Here is a 24,231-nt window from a genome sequence, read left to right as displayed (position 1 = left end):
TTATTCATTTACACAAATATTGTGGATTTGTGATAATTAATATCTCTGTATGGATGTATGATGCACTATTGATGTGACATTGAGATCACTGCAGTTTACAGAAATGTACGGTAATCGGGGTATGTATTTATAATTCACAAAATTTGAAGAATGCATACTCAAAATGGACAGTGGGTGTTATTTTGGTATTAGGTCGGAAGACACGTTGCTTACGTTGTGCATCTTTGTGTAGTGGGATGTCCTTTCTATTAGGCTTTTTTTATTTTTTATTATTTGCTACAGCTGTACAAGTGGTCTAATTAGATATCACGTACCCTGATATAAGCAGGTTTGTAAGATGCCGCTGGTGTGTTGAAGCCTTTCCGTGCGTCATTGCCAGGGATCGCCCCTTCCGTTTCGCTCCTCCCGCTTCCGCATTTGCCCTGTTTGTTTGCAGGTATGTGTTGTGTAGCTCAGCGCTTATCCCTTAATGACTTGCGGTAAACATCACTTTAAACACTTCATTTATAGCTCTTGGATCATTCGTGTTGATTATCATTTGTGACTGTTCCTGTATCTAACCTTCCTCGGCGTAATCTCGTGCCGGCCGCCGCCCTTGCGTGCACGCGATCAGTGAAGACATTCTAAGGTACGTGTTTGTTTGCAAGTATGTGTTGTGTAGCCTATCGCTTATTGAATGTGTGACGTGAAATAAGTGTCTAAACATTCAATTCATAGCTCTGGGATGGCTCGTGAATAATTACTATTCGTGGCTGCTCCTGCATGTTCTCCTGTGTAAACTTGTGTTGGCTGCTGCGATTGGGTGTGTGCGCTCTCGCAGTGACGTTGAAGGTACGTGTGTGCGCTCTCGCAGTGACGTTGAAGGTACGTGTAGTTTTATTGCACTTGAACATTTCTAATGAGGCTGGAAATAATTTTAATTAATTCCCTGTAGGAGGAATATTTGGATTTGGGACTATGATTAGCTGGCAACTATTTATGATGATGCTGCTGCTTTGTCTGTGATTGTTCTACGATGCAATTTTAAAGCTTTTTGCATCAACGTTGTGTGACGTTGGGGACAGAGTGGACGCTAAGGCGTCGGTTAAAGCCCGTCACATAAATGTATAATTGGGCCTTTTTTGGTTAAATCTGTTTATTCATTTATTTGTATTTCTTATGTTTTCTACCTGCCTGGTTGTAAATTGTCCTGCACCATTAATCTGATCTTGAGGTGCATTTCCCCAGTTGGCTGGACTTTTGATCTTAATGCAGGTAGCTTTTGTGGTTCCTTTGTTTAATACTTATTTATTTTGAATTATTTTGTGGTATTTATGTAGTTTGGTATTTGTTTATTTGTAAGTATTTGTCTTATTTTGTTTATTTGGTTGGTGTATTGAATTTCATTTGTTTTCTTTATGTACTTGCCCCAGTTACTTATTTTGTATGTGGTCTAGCATTTGATAATAGCTGTGAGTTTGGAGGTACACTTCTTCATTCTGCTAAGACCTCATTTCTGTAGCCGGGTTATTTTGTGGTTTAGTAGTTTTCTTTGGAAAATCTTTTCTTTGTTTATTTTATTTAGGTTTCTCATACTAAATCTTTTTTTTTTGTTTGGTTCATTATTCCTTTGTTACAGGAGCCGAGGCTGCCGGCTGTCCATTAGTAGGCCTCGAGTACGGTGGTGGGACTTCCGGAGTGCAGTGTGTTCACCATTGATGCCTGTGTGTGTAGTGTGGTGAGAGTGGAGCACCGGGTGTTTAAGGTTGCAGTGATACCGGGGCTGTGTGCTCCTTAATTAATTTGGACTACCATAGGCATGCCTCGGTCTCCTTCATAGTAACTCTTAGATTTTCTAGCCTGATGCCATCGTACATAATTGATTTTAAGATTCCTGTTTTAATATAATAAAGTTTTGTATTTTTTGGTATCCATGTCTCAAGACCCCTTCTTGTGAAGCAGTGTTCCTGTGAGCTTTTTTTTCAATAAAATTGATTTATATTATATTATTTCCCTGTTCTACAGGGTGGCGTAGTCAGCTACATTGTAAAATGTTTTCCCTTTTGGGCCTACCACTACATTCGCATATTTTATTTACTTACGTACCGAGAAAACAGTCAGGAAAGGCATAACAAGCCATTATAACTTAAATATAAATATTTATAATATATTGTATATTTGTAATTGTTATAAATTACATAAACTATTATAGTTTAGTTTCTATTATAAATAAATACATTTCTAAATATAGTTTAAAAAACACTTTATGGACCATTATTCCCTGTAATATTTAAATTGTACTTTAAAAATGAGTGCCTGTGACGTCTTCGTTTTTCTCTTTAAAGTGACTGCAAGTTTTATTAAAAATAATTTTGAGTGTACTATTCACCTTAATAGTAAAATAATAGTAATAAAATAGTTTTTGGTAGAAAATCTAAAAAAAAAAATAACACTCCAAATTGCATGAGAAATAATTTACAATTTTTTTTATATATCAAAATTTTATTGCATTTTTATTTGCATGAACAAGCATTACTTATGAACATCCATCAATAAAAAGTTGCACAAAAATATTTTTATGTAACAAGCGTAGTAAAAAATTGACATGAAAAGGCTCTAATACTAACTTATATTTTCTAAAGCGTTCCCACCATAATCATCTTCTAAATATCAAGCTACCGGCAAGTATTTTTTTCCAAGTATCTTACTGCGTCACAAAAAACATCGATCAAATTTCAAAACAGCCTGACGTAATGCAGTGCACAATGTAAGTGGGCGTGTCTCAGTAAAGTAAAGTGCGCACCATAGACTGTAAAAAAAAAATCGCACAAGCGATTTACAGAGAATGCAGACCGTCCAAACAATAATAAAAAATAACAGGTCCACCATATATCTCTCGATTCTCTTGCAACAAGCTATTTACATCAATGATTCAGTTATAAGACATTTTCAATAAGTCTATTTTGACTTCTTTGCCTTGGTTTCTTTCTTCTTCTCGACTTTGGGTTTTTTGGCAGCTGCTTTCTTCGGTTTGGAAGACGTCGTCTTCTTAACACTCGGTTTCTTCGCGGTAGTGAGAGTCTTCTTTTTACCGGAGGTCTTTGTGGGGGTCTTTTTTGCACTCACTTTCTTTTTCACGGCTTTTTTGGCCGCTGGTTTGGCAGAGTTCTCCGTCTTGGTGGTACTTTTCTTTGCCTTTTTCTCAAATTTCTTCTTATTGAGCTTGAATGAGCCGTTGGCTCCCAGTCCTTTCACCTGCACGAGCGTGTCGTTGAGCAGGAGCGCGCGGATAGAGTAGCGCAAATACGTGCGACCGTTCTGCTGATCAAACCAGCTCTCTTTCTTCGCTTCATTGTATATCTTGAAAAGCGACGAGCCGTTTTTCTCCCCCAAGGTTCGGATCGCATTAATGACGAGCTGGCTGTATTTGCCAGGCGTCTTGCTCTTACTTTTCTTCTTTTTGGCTGGCGAGCCAGTTGCAGCAGGTTTCCTCTTGTTTGTCAGTGTCTTCTTCGTTTTGGTTACTGTTGGTGCAGGTGCTTGGGCTGGCGCCGACTCTTCAGTCTTCGCAGACATGATCCAAATTTAAAGTGTTTATGGGGAACGTGTTTCATGAAACTCACGGAGTTTCATGATGCAGGTTTAAAGGCAATACGCGGACGTGATTGAAAACAACAACACGCTCGACAGAGGCGCCTGAGGAGTTGTGCTTTCTTCCACGACTTTGGTCGCTTTTATTTTGTTACCTAAACGTTTACTACCAATATGTAATACTTACATGGAAAGAGCAAACGATGCTCTTTTTAGTAGTGTGTGAAATACGTGACGTTAACGCAAAATGACGTTAAGAGAAAGCTAAGAAAAGATCTCACCGGCAGAATACCTTGGAGTTTTGGGTAGGGGCACCAACTTTGCAAGCCAAAATCTTTTCATTGACATGAAGACTGTTCACGTATTGCACGTGCGCTAAAAATAAAGACACAGACGATGCTATATGTATAGTGCTTATTCTGCAATTACGTTATATCGTCAAATTACAAAAAGTTTAATTTCACTTAACTAACACATTAAACGCCCTCGCGTGGCAAACTTTTTTCTGCATCTCTTGTCTTCCTGATAAAAAGAGGCGCGGTCGCACGTTTGAAACAAATTAAAATCGCCCCCTTTTGGGGGCAAATAAACAAATATAATCACACTTAAATCATATTAATATATTTTATTTGCTTATTATCAGAAAGTGGCTGTATCTTATTAACCAATTATGTGCACGGCATATCTTGGTTGTGTTGATCTGTGAAGATAACAGAATATAAAGAGAGAACCTTCAGCTTTATCTTTAGTCAACCAATAACAATGTGATTTCCTTTCGAATCTGTTTGTCTTTCAAACGGATTCAGAAAATGAGGACCTATTGTTCTAATCTATACACTATTGGAGCTATTCATATAATTTAAGCATTTTATGTGATTATATTTGAAGAGTTTGGTTCCAAAACGAGATAACACTAAAATTCTCGGTTTTTTGATAGTGCATTCCAATTAATATCAATTAAACTGCAGTTGGTTTGTTTTGATTTAAGCCTTCTTAATAAAAAAGCTAAGTAGCACAATAATAACATGATAACATCTAATAATAAACATGTTGACAAATTTTTTTTAAAACGGAGTTATCTCGTTTTGGAACCAAACTCTTAATTTAGACAATGACTCTTTTAGTTCAGGGCATTTTTCAAAAAATATTTAGGTGAAAACTCCTCCCCTCTAATGCGGCATAAACCATATAAAAACTTCAGGGGTCGCCAAAGAGTAGACTAACCCAGGGGTTTTCAAACTGTGGGTTGAGACAATGGGATAAGGTGGGTCGCGCAATATCACTTCGCTACAGTAATTTTGAAATGATATACCATAATCCAATTAAATTTACATTTCATTTAATTTATAAAATGACAAGGAAAATAAAAACTCATTTTTAAAAAAGAAAAAAAGTTTGGGGGCCTTTGGACTAACCCAAGCAGTTTTGGATAAGTAAACACTTTTGCTTGGGGAAAAAAATCATATATGAAATGCTGACTTAAGTAAATTGAGGGACCTTAAAAGAATATTCCACTTTTTATAAGAAAATTTCCTGATAATACTCTCACCCCACTTTACTCAAAGATGTTTATGTCTTTCTTTCTTCAGTCAAAAGGGCTCTAAACAATCCCAACCGAGGCATATGGGTCTTACATGGCAAAAGGATTGTCATCATAGTAAAATATTGAAAAACGGTGGTGTTTTCCTTTAAATGTTATTCTTAATCTCTCATAAATTAAAAGTTATTATTAGTAGTATAACTAAGTGATATGCAAAGTTTTGTTAATCAAATCGAACAAAACAAATCGAACAGTAATATTACATTTTCTGATTTAAAGGATTTGAAATAAATATTAAAAGAAATATTTTGGGTTTTGAGAATTATATTATTATTAATAAATTATTAATATCTTGTATTAATTCTAGAAACAATTTTTTTTATAATTTGTTTCATACACACACATTTTATAAGAGGTCTGCAGGATTTCTACAGCATTGTCTTGCCTTTCTTAATGTGTTTACCCAAAACTTAAAATCGAATTACTTTTATTTTGTAGCTGCTATAAATAGAAGAATAAAAAAGTGAAGTTCAAGGTCTGAAAGTCTTTTGTTTTGTAAACAATTGAGAGCGACGGATGACGTCACTGCACATATTCAACACTAGATGGCAGCTCAAGTCTATTCATTGATGATATTGTGGTTTGTGGATGATCATGTTAACACATAGTGTGTCTGTGTTGCACAAATAATACAGATTATACACTTTGGAACCCAATCACAAATTCACATATGCATGTCAACACATTTACAGTTGTGTTGTTGTATTTATAGCTATTCTTACTTCCTGTAACATGTACACTAATGGCAAACATCCCTCAATGAAACAGGTCTAGCACCTTCCTCTTGTAGACAGAGAAAGGTTAGGGGTCAAAGTGTACCAAAGGTCAAACTATTCAACAGTTTTGTTTTTCTCTACCTATGTGTGTTTATGAATTAGTTTGTGTATTTGTCCGTCTTTTAATATGACTGTTAGAAGAGGAATGTTACTGAGTTCCTTTACGACCCTTAACAAACTCAATAAGCTTTACACACGTTCAAAACCACACACATATTACTACACTACTTATTTAACATAAATTGCATTTATACTGTACTGTATATATATTCATATATAAGCATTAGGTAATTTAACCGATTTAACTAATTTTACTATATCACAATTTGTTATAAACTGAGTGTTTGCATGTGTATAGGAATGAGTCTGTGTGTCTATAAGGGGGTGGGTGTACCGTTGCATGTCAGACAGCAAAGAGCCACAGTTATCTAAGAATCTGAGCCAAAAGAGCCTCACAAACAAAAAGGGAGCAGAGGAGAGGGAGGGAAAGAAGATCAAATAAAAGAGAAAAACAGGAGACGAGACTCTGTGGAGCGCATAGTGAGATAGGAATACAATGTGTAGGACAGAGCAATAGACTATAGAAGAGGCTGCGCAATTTGTTACAGGGCAACTATTAAAGATACAGCAAGTACACAGAGGCAAATAAAGGGAACAGGTGCATACTATTTCTCTGGACTCCACTGCGGTTTCTCACAGGCGGTCCCAACATCATGCGTGTATGTGTGTGCGTGTTACCCTTGCTTTTGCTGGGAACGAACATGATGTACATTTGTGTGCTGGGTCAGAGGGATGCTTTGGTGGCCGGACCCCCCAACAGCATCGCAACAGCTTCACCTTCTAAAAAGCATCATCCGCAGGACACACGGCTCAAAAAAGGTCCAGAGAATCGCAGAATCGCACAGGTAAGCTTTTGCGAGTGCATATGATGATAGCATGAGCATTTGATGTGTAGTGTACTTATATCAGTTCACAAAACATTACCTGTGGGATAACCGAGAGATTTAGGAGCATATAGGATTTGAGATTCAGTATTTAATTTTTCTTAATAATTATTATAAAATATAAACACTTAGGGCAATGTGCTAGACTAATAGTTACAATAGTACGGCCATGTAGTTAATTCACCAATAAATAAAACCTAAATGTCTCTATTTCTTTTTTAAAAGTCTGGAAAAACTTAATAAGTTTGGGTTTACAAATGGGAGATTTGTTTACAATTGTTGAAGAGTACAGATTGTGAAAAATACTGTTAAATATAATGACTGAGATTTAAGATGTGTTTGTGTCCTATAGGTGTCTGACGCTTCTGAACGTCTCATCCAGCTTCAGCGTTGTATGCTACAACATGAATCGGTGGTTTTGAGTCAGACAGACAGCTCTGAATCGATTGTAGGCTTTTTGGCTCTTATGGCAGCAGTGCTTACAGAATGTGACCTCCGCTGCCATAGTCACAGACTTAAAGAGTTGACCACCAGACTCGGTCAGTACATCCCACATTATATCTATGTGATACCAGCATTCACTTAAATACTTAAAGGGACACGCCACTTTTTTTGAAAATATGTTCTTCTGGCGCTAGCACTTTTAGCATAGCTAAGCATAATCCATTGAATCTGATTAGACCATTAGCATCGCGCAAAAAAAATTACCAAAGAGTTTCAATATTTTTTTCTATTTAAAACTTGACGGAAAATTAAAAGTTGCGATTTTCTATATGGATATGGCTAGGAACTATACTCTCATTCTGGCGTAATAATCAAGGACTTTGCTGATGTAACATGGCTGCAGCAGGTGTAATAATATTACGCACTGCCCGAAAATGGTCCCCATGGTTACTTTCAATAGCAGGGGACTATTTTCAGGTACTGCGTAATATCACTATGCCTGCTGCGATATGAATCAAATGTTTAACTCTAGTCTAGGGGAGCTGGAAAATGATCACATTTTCCAAAAAAGTGGAGTGTCCCTTTAAGACTATCCTTAAATATTGGATAGGCCAAAAGGGATAGTTCACCCAAAAATGAAAATTCTGTCATTGTTTACATTGTTTTTTTTTTTTGATGAACACAAAAGAAGATATTTTGATAAATAATGGTAAGCACACAGTTGATGGCAGCCACTGAATTCCATCGTATTTGTTTTTCCTACTATGTAAGTCAATGGTTACATCAGCTGTGTCTTACCATCATTTATTAAAATATCTTCATCAAAATAAAATAAAAAACATACAAGTTTAGAACAACATGAGGATGGCAGAATTTTCATTTTTGGGTGAACTATTCCTTTAAGGAACTGATTCTGTTAATGCTGTTCTTGAAATTAAGACCCTATTTAGACTCCGTAAACAAAGGTGGTCTTAGGAATGCCAAACCTGTGGAAGACCTGACCCTCTCATAACCTTATTCTAACCTTTGTATAACCCTACAAAAAACCCTAATCACCTTGTAATAATCAACTAGTGAATAAATAAAAACACATTCAGAAATAAAGGTGCAAAAGTTGTCAGTGGGAATGGTATAAGGCTGCATAACAAGTAATCGCAACTAATCGTTTGCAGAATAAAAGTTTTTGTTTACATCATATAAGTGTGTGTACTGTGTATAATAATTATGTATATATGCACACACATGCATGTATTTATTTCTAGAATTATTTAAATGTGTATATACATTTTATAATTATTTATAAAAAATACTTAATATTTAAATATATTTTTTCTTAAAAATATACATGCATGTGTATGTATATATATATATATATATATATATATATATATATATATATATATATATATATATATATATATATATATATATATATATATATATATATATATATATATATATATATATATATATATACACACACTATTACTATACACAGTACACACATATATGATGTAAACAAAAACTTTTATTCTGCAATCAATTAGTTGTGATTAATCATTATGCAGCCCGAGATGATACCCTTTAAAAAGTTGCTTATATGTAGCATTTATGTACAGATATGATCCATTAAGGTACTTCTATGTATTGAAAGGGTACGGCCGCAGTGACAACTTTTGTTGAGTGTACTTTATATCTTGCTATTGAGCTGTCATGGAGATACTGTATGAGGGTCATTCCACCGAATCGGTGCCATTTGCATTTTGTAACTCGTCAAAATTGAAGTTAATATTTTCTTTTTCTTTTTTTTAACTGAATCTAATAATACACATGTTTTACTTTTCAAAAGGAGTAATGGTCAATCTCAGGTAACTAGTTTATTTTTTAACATGGTTTCTTAATGGAGGATGGAGGCATGTTGATAACAGGACTGAAGGTAACAGGACTGAGTTTTTAGCAAAGATTAAGCTAATAGATGAAATATAGCTGCATTAAATAATTGCTAATAGCATAAAGATTCTAGTGATTTACTAAAATGTTTATTTTAAAATAATCCAATAACATTAAAGAAAAAATATAGGTAACAGGACTAAACATTAAGATTGACTTTCACAGTCATATCATCAATATCATAAAATATACAGAAAAAAGAAAAGAGAAAAGTGACTTTTGATTTTCACATGACCTTCAGAAGATCCAGATGATGTCACTTTCTCTTGAAAATGTGAATTGCGGGATACGTGGGGGGAACGTGTTGGGTAACAGGAGTGAAATCCTTGGGACATGACTAAAATGTGCATTTTATCTAAAATATTATGACTTTTCAATGGTAAAAAAATATTTAAAGCAAAGATGGGATATGGACCCACACAAAAATGTAAAAAATTTAATATATCTAAAGAATTGTTTGCTTTATATTTAAAGGTAAAGTATAGAGATAGAGAGCAGGGACAGATAAAAAACGCTATTTTTCAGTTGTTTTTATTAATGTTTTAAAATATTTAGTTTAAATTTGGTATTAGATAAACATACAGGAGTTAGTTAGTTATTCCTGGGGACAGAAATACCCATTCCGTGGAATGACCCATGAATCAAATAATCCATAACAATACTTAAAAATCGAATAGCAATAACAATTGATGTCTTTTGCAAGATCTAGCTGTTTGAATTTACTTTTAATATAAGAAATTCAGATTTTTTTTGACTCACTCTTTCTGTCTCTCTCTTGTATTAGAAAGTGTGGTGGGCCGGGGTGGAGAGAAAGACTTGCTGCTGTTGTTGAAGAGTATCACACGTTCCACACCTAACAGCCCCAAACCAAGGACACCTACAGGTGAGAGACATTCACACCGATAAACAAACACGCAGAACAAACAGTCCAGCAATGTCAGTACATTTACTGCACAAATGTTCACAGATGTTTCGTGTCTGTGCAGTTCCTCCCTCCGCAGGCCTTTACCCTCAAGACTGTCAAGAGATCTACCAGCTAGGAATCAAAGAGAATGGAATTTACACCATACAACCTGATCCAAAGCAGCCAGCGCTGGAGGTACAGATATAATGTTTATAACTGGTCCAGCTAACCCCAAATATAAACATCTATGTATTGTACGACTAACACCTCTCTCTGTTTAGGCTATGTGTGACATGACTTCAGCTGGAGGGGGATGGACAGTGTTCCAGCGTCGGTTTGATGGACAAACTGACTTTAATCGAACCTGGCAGGAATACCGTGATGGATTTGGCTCACCGCAGACAGAGCACTGGTTAGGCAATGCAGTTCTCCATGCCCTGACCTCTAGTGGCCATCACACACTCCGCATCACCCTTCAAGACTGGTACGAACAGAAGCGCCACGCAAACTACAACACCTTTAAAGTGGCAGGAGAAAACCAAAGGTACATGCACGCACATTGAACATAGAAGAACGATATATTTATCACTTGATGGCTTCCCTGATCTAATTTTCCCTTTGTCCATGCACATGCTGACATTTTCTGACTATTGTTTGATGCATGTGGTATTTTCCCATGAAAGGTTTCGCATCACTGCTCGAGATTACTACGGTGATGCTGGCAACGCTCTCAGCTATAGCAGACAGTATAATCACGACGGCAGATCTTTCAGCACATTTGATCGGGATAATGACCGATATGCCGCTGGTAACTGTGCCCGCTACTATGGTGCAGGCTGGTGGTTTGACTCCTGTTTGGCTGCTAACCTTAATGGACGCTACTACAATGGGCGTTACACTGGCATCACAGATGGAATCTACTGGGGCACCTGGTATATCCTGACTGACTATCGCTCAGGGGAAAGATACTCATTCAAAAGTGTTGAAATGAAAACAAGACCCAAACGGAGCTAGGGCAGACTTGAATTTGTATTTTTTCTAATGACATTGTAAGAATATAATCTTGTGATTTTTGACGTGTATAGATATTCTTCCTTGCACTGTGTGTTTCAGGGGTTTTCAAAGTGGGATCCGGGGGTCCTCAATCCTTAGCCAGGGGGTCCGTGAAATAATTTGTTATAAACAATATAATTGTTCTGTAGGGATATTTACATGTCAGTCTTGATACTGTTCATTTAAGGAAAACTTTTAAGATCATTAAAAAGTATAACTGTTTAGTCTTAATGTAATTTGAACAAAACAACCCACAAGTTAAATTAACATGATTCAGAAGAGATTGTGTTTTTGTTAATCACTATGAAACGTATGTAAAAATATGCTTTAATATAAGAATATGCTTAGTAACTCTGTTAAGGCGTTTCTTGAAAAATATTCTCCCCTGTCCGCAAAAAGGTTTTTGAACCGCTGGTGTAGCCTAATTCACTTCAAATGTTTTATAATGGACTGTTAATTATATTGTAACCTGGACCTGCAATTATAGTAAACTTTTTTATTTGAAGATTTCAGTGGTATGATATAAGAATGTTTATAAACGTTTTCTTACGCAATAAATTTTAAATGCCACAATGTAAGCTGTGTGAACTCCTTGCATGTCTCTATTTATATCTATATCGAAAGCATGAATTTATTTTAATTCTTAATTAAACATGGCTCATTGTCATTGTTTACTCAACCTTATGTTGTTCTAAACCTGTATGAGTTTTTTTTATTTGGATGAACACAAAAGAAGATATTTTGATAAATGATGGTAAGCACAAAGCTGCTGTTACCATTGACTTCCATAGTAGGAAAACAAATATTATGGAAGTATTGTAATAAATGACGAAGAAGATTTTGATAAATGATGGTAAGCACACAGTTGACGGTTCCCATTGAATTACATAGTATTTGTTTTTTTTTCTACTATGGAAGTCAATGGTTACAATCAGCTGTGTGTTTACAATCATTTATCAAAATATCTTCTTTTGTGTTCATCAAAATAAAATAAAAACTCATACAGGTTTAGAACAACATGAGGATGAGAAAATGATTGAAAATGATGAAATTTTAATTTTAAAGTTGTTCACCAAAAATTCAAATTCTGTCTTTTTTGGCTGAATTATCGCTTTAAAATAGGCCTACCTGGCTCTAATTGGTCAATCTGGTAAATTCTGCTGTCATATTTTTGTAAAATGAGTGCAAATGTATAATGCAAATACTGTTTAACCCTATACTTTGTACAGGACGGTAAGCATCACATTGAAGAGAGGTCAAAGTTCAGAGGCTCTGCTGCACTGGCAATAAAATTACATTAGAAATGATCACTTAAAGGGACAGTTCACCCAAAAATCCTCATGTTATGTCTTTCTTCATTCTTCAGAAACTATAAAAAAAATCTGTTGTTTTGGCTCCTTTTGAAGTTTAAAGAGGCAGTCACCATCCACGTCCATAGTAACCAGAAAACCCAAAACTACACTTGAAAATCGAATCAACATAGGTATCAAATGGCTGCTTCACTTATTTCCCACAAACACATTCTTAGATGTAAATCCTCATTACATTTGACTAAAGGGATTACTGTAAACTGTAGATGCACTGGAGTTTGGAGACAAATTTTTTTAAAGTTTGTTGTGAGCTACTGTGGTTGGAATGTTAAAACGTTAACGTGCCGAATTCATGATATATTTGAAACACACAAACAAATTCGCATGTATATGCTATTAAAAGATGTGGTTATGATCTTCAATCACAAGTCACAAAGTGTTTGTGAGACAGAATGTGCACACTGTCGAATCTGCCCATTTTCGCTGTATTCACAAAGAGATGCCAGTCACCACGCTCACAGTATCTATTAATATTCTCCGCCTATGATCTTCTGACTATCAACCAGATATGAAATTTCACATACACTCATGAACATACACATGCAAACATGTGCATTTTAGTATAAAGGTTATTTTCATCAATTTAGCAGCATGATTTATGAAAGACGTTGGTTATATATTAGAATGCTCTTTTTGTCCTTTAAACTAAAAACAATGGCAGAATTTTTTTTTTAATTATATATATTTTGACAATCCAAAATCTGTCTTATTTGTGTAACTGGTCGCTTTTAGATGCCTTTATCCAAACCAACCTACACAGCATTCAAGGTATACATTTTTTGTATATCCTAAGAATCAAACCCATGACACTGGTGTTGTTTGCATGCCTTACCAGCTCTTCTTCTTTTCTCCTCCTCTCTTCTCCACTCCTCTCTTCCATCAAGATCATAAGGGTGAAGCAGAAATCAGCTTGCCTGTTACCACAGTATCCTGACTGAGAGCCTGGTTGGTGTGATAAAAGATAAAATAAAAGATGGAGAGAGAGATAGAGAGAGAGGGAGATGGGGAACTGGCAGTGTGCAGGCCCCAAGTCCGGAAACCCAAAGCGGGCAACAGTTACCCAGCACATCCCCTTAAAGCTAAAAACACTCGTGCACACATACACTTAGTCTCTTACCACACATCATTATGTCATTTGTCTACAAAGAAACTTTCAACATCTAGATACTGTTCCTGTTCCAAAAGCAAATCTGGTTCAAGTTTAAATCGTACTTAATATAGCACAAGCTATAATGCATTGTATATATACTATTCAAAAATACACACTATTTCTATATATGTCTGTATTTTGTCGTTTTTCATGTTTGTCATGTATGTCAACTAGAAAACAACTGAAGCATTTTGCTGGTGGTTGTGTGGTAAGCACTGACTCTAAAATCAAATGGACTGTCATGATTCTAACCTCCAGGAATGGCCAGAAGATGGCAGCTTTGTGTTAAAAATGAAATAAATTTCACCTGAAGCTCTGTGATTTGATCCCTTCAATAGATTTTCAAATTCATCAAGGTTTAACATAGCAAAGAGTACTGAACAACATTTAAGTGCCACTAAAAATAGCCTGACAATCAGAACGATTAAAACTTTGCCCCCTTAAATATCTGCTCTCAGGTCTATTCATTTTCTTATGGACCACTATCATCCAACCACAAAAAAATTAAGCAATTAAAAAAAAGGTTATTTGCTAATCGATGGCAGAGACTTGTGGTCTTTTAAATTGTCATTTAAAGGAATAAACATTAATTGAAATGCCAGTCGAGTTACAGGACCAAATTATATAACAGTACCTTTAAAAGCATATTTGCATTGAACATTATCCTGTAAAACATCAAATTATTGATTTTAAATGTGAACTTCAGTTTGTATTTAAAGCATTCTGTCCCATGCATGATATGCTGGCATATGTGCTGAAGCATGTTGGGTTGAAAAAAGGTGACTTTTTGCTTTTACTGGTTTGTTTTATCATGAACATTGTTATATAGACTATGCATAGGGCCAGATTCTTAACTTAAAGATTTGGCAACCCTGCATGTTCCTCTTAAAAATGTATACTATATACTCTTGACTAAAAATTGGTGCTAAATAGCACTAAAAGCTTGTAATCATAGAGGAACCATTTTTAGTGCTATATAGCACCTATGAAGACCCATACGGGGGTCATATAGCACCACTATAGCACCATATATGGTTCTACATAGCACAATATAGTTCTACACAGGTACTTCATCTGTGCTATATGGCACTTAAAATGGTTCCTCTATGCACTGTTTGTTTTAAGAGTGTACATTGCACATATTGCACCTGTGAAGGGGTGGTGATATAGCACCATTATAGCACAACTTATGGTTCAACAGAGCATAATATGGTTCTACACAGGTACTTCATCTGTGCTATATGGCACTAAAAATGGCCCCCCTATGATTACGAGCCAGCGAACCACTTTTAGTGCCATTTAGCATAATTTTTTAGCTTAGTATAGCATTACATAAGCAGAGCAAATGTTGTGGATTTGATTTCCAGGGAACACACATACTACTAAAACGTATAGCTTGAATGCACTGTAGGCCCTTTTTGGAGTGTCTGCCAAATGCATGAATGTAAACGTAAGCAGACAACTTCATAGGACTTCACTGCTATTAAAATACACACAATGGGACAATCCGCCTTCAATGTGCCTCTGAGCCGAACTGCTCGTACACTTGCTTTGCTGGCAACACCAAATATACATCCCTTCTCTGACAGACATTACCAGCGATTCCAATAAAATGTTGAATTAAGACCAATACAATGTTAATTTCAGAAGTAACATACAATAAAGAAACATCAAGCATCCATTCTGCTGAGTCTAAGTGTAGTTGTCTGCATAAAGTGGATCTGTGTATAGATTTGCACATGAACTCTTTGTGTACGCGACATAAACTTATTTGGTAAAGAATGGTTGCATTTAATTAACGTAACAAAAGTGAATGTCCGTTAGAGCACCTGTCCATCTGTCTGAGGTGGGATTGCTTGTGTATGACACACACATTGCGGTGCACCAGCGCTCCGTTTCACACCGGAATTAAGCCAGCAGGCCTGTATCCTGATGTGGTGAAAACCAGGCCTGCAAGGCATTCTGGGTATGGGAGGGGTAGAGGGTTATTCACACTACACCATCTTCACACACATTCACTCACATAGATTTGCAATTACACAAATAGACACACTAATTCACACACACACACAGACACACACAGACACACAAACACACACACTGAAAGTCCTCATACCTTCCCCAGAGTGTGTAGGTCAGGTCAGCAGTGTCATATCCATGCCTAAAAGAAAGTAGTCGTAAACAATTAAGTCCATAAGAGATAAATAAGAATAATTATTATGGACTTTAAGAGATAACTGGATGAGATCTGTTCAGTTTTGAATTCAGAAAACTGATTGACAGAATGAGATCTGGTTAATAGCAAAAATATGTTAACAATAACACTCCCTAAATCAAAGGTACAGCACCTATTAATAACAAGGTAGACATGCAAGTCTTTCATATGTATTTTTTTTCAATTATCTTCTCAGAAATAATTAAAGCTAACTCGCCGAACAAAAATGTTGGTTCAACTTAAAAAAGTAAGTTACCTGGTTGCCTTAAAAATATTAATTAACTAAAAAATTTATTTTACATAGTTTACACAACTTTTTAAAGTTGAATTAACATAAAATTTAAGGCACCTTACTGAGGTAACTTATTTTTTGTATTTGAACATTTAAATTTTTTTTACAGTGAACAATTAAGAAACTAGAGTTAAATAGGCTAGATGGGCCGGTTCTAAAATACATGCAGAGTCAATGATATATCAGGTTAAACTGGTACAATATTGGTGAAACAATGCATAACACTGAATCACTGTTAAAATACTTAGCTATTCACAATAAGAAAATATAAGTGTCCTGTTAATCATTTTTGAAGTGTAATGAAAGTATTGTGTGGGCTGTTTAATATTCCCTTTGATAGTTTGTCTGAAAAAGAGAAAAGATGATTGACAGGTTGTTACTGTATACTGTTAATACTGCCTTCCTGGTTCTTTTTGCGGAGGAAATGAACGGGCAATTATAGGATCATAGGCTACATTGTTGAACTCATGCTGTCAAGAGACACACAAGGAGGGAGAGAGAGAGAGGGGGGCAAAAAGTTAAGTTTTACAAAGTTGACAGTTTTCAAAGTTTTCCTAACTCAGTTTTACTGACCCCTTTGAATAAGAAAGGCATTATCCAGTCCAACACATTTCCCAAAAATATGAAGGAATGAAAGTTATTACATAATCCAGAGATACTAACAGACTGTCTATCTAATTTAATATACCATATATTTACATTTTTACTGCGTCACTCACATCACTTTGGTTGTTGGAGTAGCCTATGTGATCTCTGTAATGTATATGTAGTAATATATTAATAATAATTACCAGACATCAAACTAGAATGTGATGCAGTAACCATTTTTGACCAGTGCAAAAAAATGCAGCCTGACGTTTAAACAACTTAATTCTATTCAATTCAATTCCACCTACTTTTATAAGTTTGGACTTGTGATAAGTTTACATAACTTAGAAAAACTGCTGATATTATTTTTTTACAGTGTTGCTCTAATTAGAAATACTTAGAAATAAGAAATAATTAGAAATTAGTCTTGATTGTTAGCTAAACATGTAGACTGGAACAAGTCGCTGATATTTTAATTCATGTAACTTTTAATAAATGTAAAAAAATAGGTCCATGACACTTTTCCTTTGACGTTTACTGGATTCAAAGGACCCCTACAATACATTGCTTCTAAATGTCTCTGCCAAGAATGTCATCTCTCTCTTTCACTTCCTTACTGTCATTCACTTTACCTCTCTCTCTCTCCTCAAATTGATGGACAGATCTTACGAGAGTGAGGGTTGGTGGTCAATGGTTTCGTGTTGTCACTGACCGCGCACCAGACGTGTCTGCCGAGACAGACGATAGGCGCGCGCCGGCCAGAAATTTATTCCCTGAATAATTAAAACACGGGACAGGTCGTTGGAGGGCGTTGCAATTAGCGCGCTTACCTTATTAACCTCTTCATCTAAAAATATGAAGAAAAAAAACGAATAGCATATATAGTTTTACATTTCTTTAAAAGGTAAACCATTATATTTAAATTGCATTGCATTAAGTGTAAGTTTTCCTGTAAAAGACAACATTTTTGGTGTTAATAATGTATTTGCCATTACTCAACTATATACCAACACAATATCATGATCCTATCAATTGGTAGAGCATTGCGTTTAGCAGTCCAAATATTGTGGGTTTGATTCCCAACCCTAGTATGCATATACGTCTGCATGAACACATGCATGAAGTGCAACTGGATTAAATTACGTGTAAACAGCATAGACCTATAAAGAAATTAGGGGATGACATGCAGGGATGTAAATTTGGGTTTCAGGTGTCGAGCTGGAAAAGGACGAACTGTTATTGGCTAGAAAATCCTTCACGCTTGCGGGAGGAGTCCTCCTTTGCCCTCTGCCTATAGAAGTCTATTGCATATTGACTTTCTGAATAGTCGCTAGTGTGACTTTCCTATAGCGCTCATTCCCGACGCTCACAGGCATCAGTACAAAGAAAATCGGATAACTTTTTAGGAGAAACGCGAGCGTGCCATGAAGTAAGAAGTTCGGTGTTTTTGGACAACTTTATTTCCAGCCTTTATTTTCCACCAATTTGCTATCGTATATCTGTGTGAAAGATCTATATCAGTTATTACAAGCACAAAAGAGCTGAGGTAAACAGCTATTAGGTGTGGTATTTGCACGTGCGAGATCTTTATCGTTTAGGGAATCGCTTGTGCGCTTCTTGCAAGTGAAGAGGTGTCACTGTGAATAGTCACGAGACACACGCGAGTTTTTCGCTCATTATTTTATTCTATATTAATTTTGCGTAACATATCAGTGTTTTATATTTAAGAAAAATAATAAGTTCAGACAAATACTTGGATAAAACGCGCACACGCCGGATAAATTTGGAATAACTTGAATTTTATTTAATAACCGCACAGGATAATTTCAATCCCCATCACGCGGGAACGCTTCTACAGATGGAGATCCCGACGGAACCCCGGTGGATGATGCACGCTCATCATTCACCATTAATGGGTAACCCAGATTCAGTGACTTCTCACACTGGTTTAGGACATCATGGTTCAGGATATATAGAGCCCAGTGCCCCTTTATTACCACCAGATGAGGTGGATGTATTTCTCAGCCATTTGGACTCTCAAGGAAACCACTATTATCACACACACGGACCCCACTCTCACACTCGTGCACGAATGTCTTACAGTCAGACACATGGTGAGTAGGCCTGTGGCACTCTGTTTATTGTTTTTCTCTTTCAAATTTTTTAATTTAAATGAAGTGCTTTTTACCACTTTCGGTCTGTCACTGACATAAGAGTACAAAGTGCTATGTAGTTTTATTTCTGACCTTATTTTTCTAATATTTTGTTTACTATAATTATAATATATTATATTATATATAAATTATCGATGGCTACAATTATGACACTCATCCAAGCAAAAAAAGTAAAAAAAAAAAAAAACAATAATAATTTTAATTTTCGTTTAAATTTTTATAATTTTACCTAAACGTAATTGACTGACTGCAATTTTCTTTTAATTTGCATGTATTGCTTTTACGCATCATAAATGTTGTATCACAACAGTTTTCTTAGTTTCACAAATATTATTTTCCATGAAAAAACGAATTTCGATATTTTTTTAAATATAGGGCAACTTATCGAAAATGATTGTAGTCATCGACAAGATAAAATAATATCGAATAATAATACCGAACTTTTTTTTTTTTAAATTGCAACGAGCAAGTTAAGATTACTTCACCTCAATATTAAATTATATTTTCGACATTGTATCTGAAATCTGGTCCCCAACAAACTGTATAAAATATTACAGAGTTTCAGCATCTGCATTATGTAACACATTTTGATTCATTATTGTAACTATACAGATTAGCGTATAACGCATATGTTGCACGAAAACACTTATGTAATGTACAGAAGTTGCAATTAACACAATTTCTTATCTTTTGTCAGCTCGGCTTACTGGTGGCTCAATGTGTCGACCCCATCTTATCCATACTCAAGGTCTTCCGATACTGGAGAACAGCAAATCGGCTCAACACCACAGCACATGGGCCGTCGGACACCTGGGCAAAGCGGTTCTTCATTCAGCGGGCCCTGAAAGGTCAACCGGCCTGTATACTGCTAACGGTACGGTTCCGGGTTCAATGCCTTGCCTGTCAATGACGCAACACTGCAGCCCTCAAATCTACTGCCTACCCCCTACTCCACCCAAGGACGCGTCCCCAGACCATGCGTGCGCTGTAAGAGACACTGGAAAGTACAACCTGCAGTTCGTCGACGGGATGAAGATGGAGTGCTCAAGCCCAATACGCAATCTAGCGCAGACTACGACACATATACCCTCATATCCCGATTATGCGCTATCTGGAGCGCACGAGTACTCCGGTCTGCTCAGGAGCTGTGCGGGCAACACCTTTTCTAAATGCAAAAGCAAAAGCCGCGCTTTCTCAGGTAACCTCAGAGTTTGTAGTTCACATCAACAGAGGAACCCACATTTTATGGATAACATAAAGACTGTATTGTTGTAAAATTGCCATTACACAATGAATGCACCTGTCAAAAGGAAAATTTCAATGCAAAATGCAAGGGAAAAGCTAAACTTTGACAAAAAAAATGTAGCGGATTCTGACCCTATCTGTATTTACAGATATAAAATTATCCTATGTAAAGAACATTCTGTGAGAATATAGAATAACCATATCTTTAAAATTGATTGATAAAGGCCATGTCAAAGGTTGAAATTAAAGTGACTGAAATCAAACTTGGATGCCCATAATCTCATGAAACTTTAACCTTGACTTCACAGACATTAGGGAACACACTGACAGATAAAGTGTCTACCAAGTGCATAAATGTTAAATATCACTCGGATAAAACTGTAAATATATTTCCATGTGTTCTTTTTGGTATGGAAGTGGTTATACACATCTGCACATATTCATTGCATAATCTTGTCATGTGTTGAGTGAAACTGGCCTCAAACTTCAAATTCTTTAGAAAACAGATTACAAAGTCATAATGTTCCTGTGTACAACCGCATTACCACATTTATTCCACTCAGCATGAATAAGTTGCTCAAGTTTTTATTTCCTCTCTCCTCATTTTGTGCCGGAAGGGCGTGAGTGTGTGAACTGTGGAGCTACATCAACTCCTCTGTGGCGAAGGGATGGAACGGGTCATTATCTGTGTAATGCGTGCGGACTTTACCACAAGATGAATGGCCAGAACCGACCACTCATCAGGCCCAAGCGCCGACTGGTAAGTGCCACAAGACGACATATTCCACCTGCATGTACACACACAGATGTAGGCCTACTACAATGTGTTATAACACTGAGAAAAGTTTGTCTGGTAGCTCATTCATGGGTATGCTCAGTGATGGTCCAAATGTCAATTAAAAAAGTACAATAATTATTAAGCTCTATAGACAACATTTCTAAATGTGCTGTATAGCTAACTTAGGTCATGGGTTTAATTCCAGGGATCACAGTCGCTTTGGATAACAGCATTTATTAATATGAATGTTTCACTTTACTAACATTTTGCCCACATGATGTACACTCACTGTAAACCTGACAAAGAAAATTGTACAGGGAATTGCTGGATGAGAGAAAGAGAGATTGTGTTTAATGGACCATTATGTTTCCATGGCCCTGGCTTAAACAGAAAGTAATAAATTGGAATTCATTATGAATAAGTGTGAACTTGATCAGAAATCAGATTTATTTTATTCCTGACAGGTCTATTATGTTAACGCCATTTGAATATATTATGTGTTTATAATTTTCAAATTTTGTGTCCAACTTTTTTATCCTTATTATTTCATTTCATTTACTGAAACAAAAAGGCATTTGTGTTTTTAAAATCCGTGTGAATATTGTTTATAATTCTATTTATGGAAGTATAATAGTTGAGATCAAATGGTTATGTGCTCTGTGAAGATATTGATCAAAATAATATTGTAAAATAGTAATAAGCATTTAAATAAAATACAGTCAGGCAGTTATGTAATATTCCATCTGCTACTATATTTATTTATTAATATGTTATTTATTGGCAAAATTATATTTCTTGTTTCGGCAGAGCATCACTTTAAAAAGCACACAAATGAGTGTTTCTGCATGTAGCTCAATTTATAGCACGGCAATGGGTTGTGGGTTCGATCCCAGGTAACATACTGATAAAAGCTTGTAATGTACTGCAAATAAAAAACGTAGGCTCTATGTCAAATGCATAGTATAAGATAAACCCTAAAATAATTATACTAACCCCAACTATAGCCTATTACAGTTTAACACAAAACACAGAACAACAGTCTGACCAAAAGTGCCTAAAAGGAAAAGGTTTGCAAAACGTATAAAAAAGGAAAACACGTAATAAATCAGCGTGACTGCCTTTACGGATTTTCTTTAAACCTGCGTTCTGGGCGCATTAGTTGTAAATTTTAGGCTGACTGGCTTCGGATCTCGCGCTTTAGTCATAACGCCACGAGCGCGTTGACATCAGCTACAGGTCGTATATTTGGGGAACGCGTGCTGAGACAGGTTGGGCGATTTGTTTCCGTAGCAGGATGTCTGCTCCGTACCGATAACGTCGCGTGACCCGACAACGCTTCCGTTCGCGGTTGGTTTCTTATTTTGTTTTGCTTTGACATGTGGAGGGTCTCTATTTCACCTCATTGAGCACCATTCCACAGGACGGACATTAAAGAAAAGATGTGGAGTTTGTAGGAAGGCGTAATTTTACTTAACATGAGAGACATTAAAAAGGATGACAAATTAAGAATCTCGTTTATGTCAACGTTATGTTTTTTTTTGTTGCGTAAAACGCTTTCTTAATAACCTGGCAGATTTTGTTGCTCCTCCTCCAGCAGGTAGGCTGCTATAAACGGATCTAGTCAGCATCTCTAGATCCCTTACGTGGTTGACTTAGGCTAATATGAAATCAGAAATGTGTAGATTATTTTTTTAAGCAGTGCAAACTTTGAATAATTTTTTCTCTCTTGGAGAACATAAATCTGTATTTTATTTATTTTGAAAAAACTATTTTGTTTGTTTGTTCTCATTATTGGTCAACCAATTGCATTCAACAAAGCATTTGGACCAGCAATGTTTAACTGTCTTAAGTCTCATTAGCTTTTTGTTTATTACAAATGCCATTAATTAGTCCTAATTAGCTAAAAAATATTTATTTTACATGTTTACATTTACCCTGTGTGTATTCTTTTCATATGCGTCATATTATTTCATAATATACACAATTTATATTCAATAGTTTACTTTAAAAACAAAAAAGCAATGTCTATTTACTGTATGCAGCAAAATTTTGCATTGCTTCGGACTTGGAGTCAAATCTATTTTCTTCCCTTTTAATAACATTATATTTTTAATCACAAGCTGTTATTGATCAAATTCATTACAGCAGACAAATGTTTTAACTTTAACTGTATATGTTTGTTTCAGTCAGCATCTAGGCGAGCAGGCACCTGTTGTGCAAACTGCCAGACTGGCACCACCACACTTTGGAGACGTAATGCCAAGGGGGAACCTGTTTGTAACGCCTGTGGTCTATACTACAAACTACACAATGTAAGTGAATGTATGTGTTTTTCTTACCTTAACGTTTTGCGTATGCAGAGCACATCAGTGTGCAGTTATGATTGTACAAATGGTGTACTTCATATTTCTCTTCTGGCATTGTGATTTCAGGTGAACCGCCCCCTAACTATGAAGAAAGATGGGATTCAGACCCGCAATAGGAAAATGTCTAGCAGACCTAAGAAAAGAAGAGGGGAGTTTCAACAATTTGACAGTTGTGTGCAAGAAAAACAATCCTCTTTAAGCCATGTGGTCAACATCCCCCACCCCTTCAATATGACCCCGCCCATACAAATACATCCTGCATTTAGTCACACTAGTTTAGTCTCTGCCATAGGCTAAGAGAAAGATACTATACCACATCATACTTAATGAACATACATAAAATATAAAATTAAGCCACTGTATTCTTGTGCTTTAATGTTCAGGTGTATTAGTTGCATTCAATGTTCCTTATGTAAAAACAATTTGCACTTTACTTTGTGGTTTTTATGTATTTTAAGCCAATGTAAAATTTGACCGCTAGTTTAATTAGGCTGTTATCAATTAATTATAAATAACCCCTATTTATTTAAATAAAAATGTATCAGATAAAGGACAGTAGTCTTCCCAAATAACAAATGCTGTATAAACTCCTTTATTTTAAAAATCATATAAGAAAAACACATTTTGCAAGACTGCCTTTAAACCATATAATTACTGCTTTATTTCTTTTATGGCTTTATTTATTTGTTCTTTATATATGAATGCATCTTTCAACATCAGCGGCAACTATTCATGTTCTCAGTACTGATACATTAATACTATACACGCACACTCTTTTAACTGTGTAGGCTCCTTGTAATAAAGTTTTGTTT

At 35.8% G+C, this 24,231-nt stretch overlaps 3 protein-coding genes and 1 long non-coding RNA gene across 8 annotated transcripts; 2 read left to right on the top strand and 2 right to left on the bottom strand.

Moving 5' to 3' along the window:
* Positions 1 to 29: 29 nt before the first annotated feature.
* On the top strand, positions 30 to 11,852 carry LOC135746272 (fibroleukin). 2 transcript variants are annotated; one of them, XM_065264893.2, is made up of 6 exons: positions 30 to 119; positions 7,243 to 7,429; positions 10,069 to 10,167; positions 10,271 to 10,383; positions 10,470 to 10,732; positions 10,872 to 11,852. In XM_065264893.2, the coding sequence occupies exons 2-6, from the start codon at positions 7,285 to 7,287 to the stop codon at positions 11,200 to 11,202; spliced, it is 951 nt and encodes a 316-aa protein (XP_065120965.1). In that variant the 5' UTR covers positions 30 to 119; positions 7,243 to 7,284; the 3' UTR covers positions 11,203 to 11,852. The 2 variants fall into 2 exon arrangements, with proteins under 2 accessions (XP_065120965.1, XP_065120964.1); XM_065264892.2 differs by lacking the exon at positions 30 to 119 and adding an exon at positions 3,747 to 6,851.
* Positions 2,451 to 3,612, bottom strand: h1-10 (H1.10 linker histone). The gene has a single exon (XM_065264895.2). The coding sequence runs from the start codon at positions 3,553 to 3,555 to the stop codon at positions 2,938 to 2,940; it is 618 nt and encodes a 205-aa protein (XP_065120967.1). The 5' UTR covers positions 3,556 to 3,612; the 3' UTR covers positions 2,451 to 2,937.
* On the bottom strand, positions 6,811 to 23,529 carry LOC135746276 (uncharacterized). Of its 3 annotated transcripts, XR_012336984.1 has the most exons (6): positions 23,393 to 23,529; positions 15,878 to 15,922; positions 15,591 to 15,723; positions 13,444 to 13,553; positions 10,044 to 10,161; positions 6,811 to 6,930 (listed from the first exon to the last, which is right to left on the bottom strand). It is a non-coding gene; the product is annotated as an uncharacterized lncRNA (long non-coding RNA). The 3 variants fall into 3 exon arrangements; XR_010531507.1 differs by having other exon boundaries at positions 13,444 to 15,723; XR_010531508.1 differs by lacking the exon at positions 23,393 to 23,529 and adding an exon at positions 19,738 to 19,834 and having other exon boundaries at positions 13,444 to 15,922.
* Positions 17,635 to 24,231, top strand: gata2b (GATA binding protein 2b). Of its 2 annotated transcripts, none has more exons than XM_073815210.1 (5): positions 17,635 to 18,970; positions 19,728 to 20,228; positions 20,893 to 21,035; positions 23,240 to 23,375; positions 23,486 to 23,671. In XM_073815210.1, the coding sequence occupies exons 1-5, from the start codon at positions 18,715 to 18,717 to the stop codon at positions 23,533 to 23,535; spliced, it is 1,086 nt and encodes a 361-aa protein (XP_073671311.1). In that variant the 5' UTR covers positions 17,635 to 18,714; the 3' UTR covers positions 23,536 to 23,671. The 2 variants fall into 2 exon arrangements, with proteins under 2 accessions (XP_073671311.1, XP_065120963.1); XM_065264891.2 differs by having other exon boundaries at positions 17,702 to 18,970; positions 23,240 to 23,365; positions 23,486 to 24,231.

The sequence above is a fragment of the Paramisgurnus dabryanus genome, chromosome 7 (assembly GCF_030506205.2).
Source record: "Paramisgurnus dabryanus chromosome 7, PD_genome_1.1, whole genome shotgun sequence".
NCBI classification, from domain to species: domain Eukaryota; kingdom Metazoa; phylum Chordata; class Actinopteri; order Cypriniformes; family Cobitidae; genus Paramisgurnus; species Paramisgurnus dabryanus.
Note: the sequence above shows the minus strand (reverse complement) of the source record. Positions and strands in the feature narration are given on the sequence as shown.

What these genes read in the sequence shown, in the direction of transcription:
- LOC135746272 (XM_065264892.2), top strand. Translation starts at nt 6,660, where the DNA reads ATGCGTGTATGTGTGTGCGTGTTACCCTTGCTTTTGCTGGGAACGAAC. An exon ending in AGAATCGCAGAATCGCACAG is followed by an intron (nt 6,852 to 7,242) that starts GTAAGCTTTTGC and finishes TGTGTCCTATAG; the next exon opens with GTGTCTGACGCTTCTGAACG. An exon ending in CAAACCAAGGACACCTACAG is followed by an intron (nt 10,168 to 10,270) that starts GTGAGAGACATT and finishes GTGTCTGTGCAG; the next exon opens with TTCCTCCCTCCGCAGGCCTT.
- gata2b (XM_065264891.2), top strand. Translation starts at nt 18,715, where the DNA reads ATGGAGATCCCGACGGAACCCCGGTGGATGATGCACGCTCATCATTCA. An exon ending in GTCTTACAGTCAGACACATG is followed by an intron (nt 18,971 to 19,727) that starts GTGAGTAGGCCT and finishes ATCTTTTGTCAG; the next exon opens with CTCGGCTTACTGGTGGCTCA. An exon ending in TATACTACAAACTACACAAT is followed by an intron (nt 23,366 to 23,485) that starts GTAAGTGAATGT and finishes TTGTGATTTCAG; the next exon opens with GTGAACCGCCCCCTAACTAT.
- h1-10 (XM_065264895.2), bottom strand. Translation starts at nt 3,555, where the DNA reads ATGTCTGCGAAGACTGAAGAGTCGGCGCCAGCCCAAGCACCTGCACCA.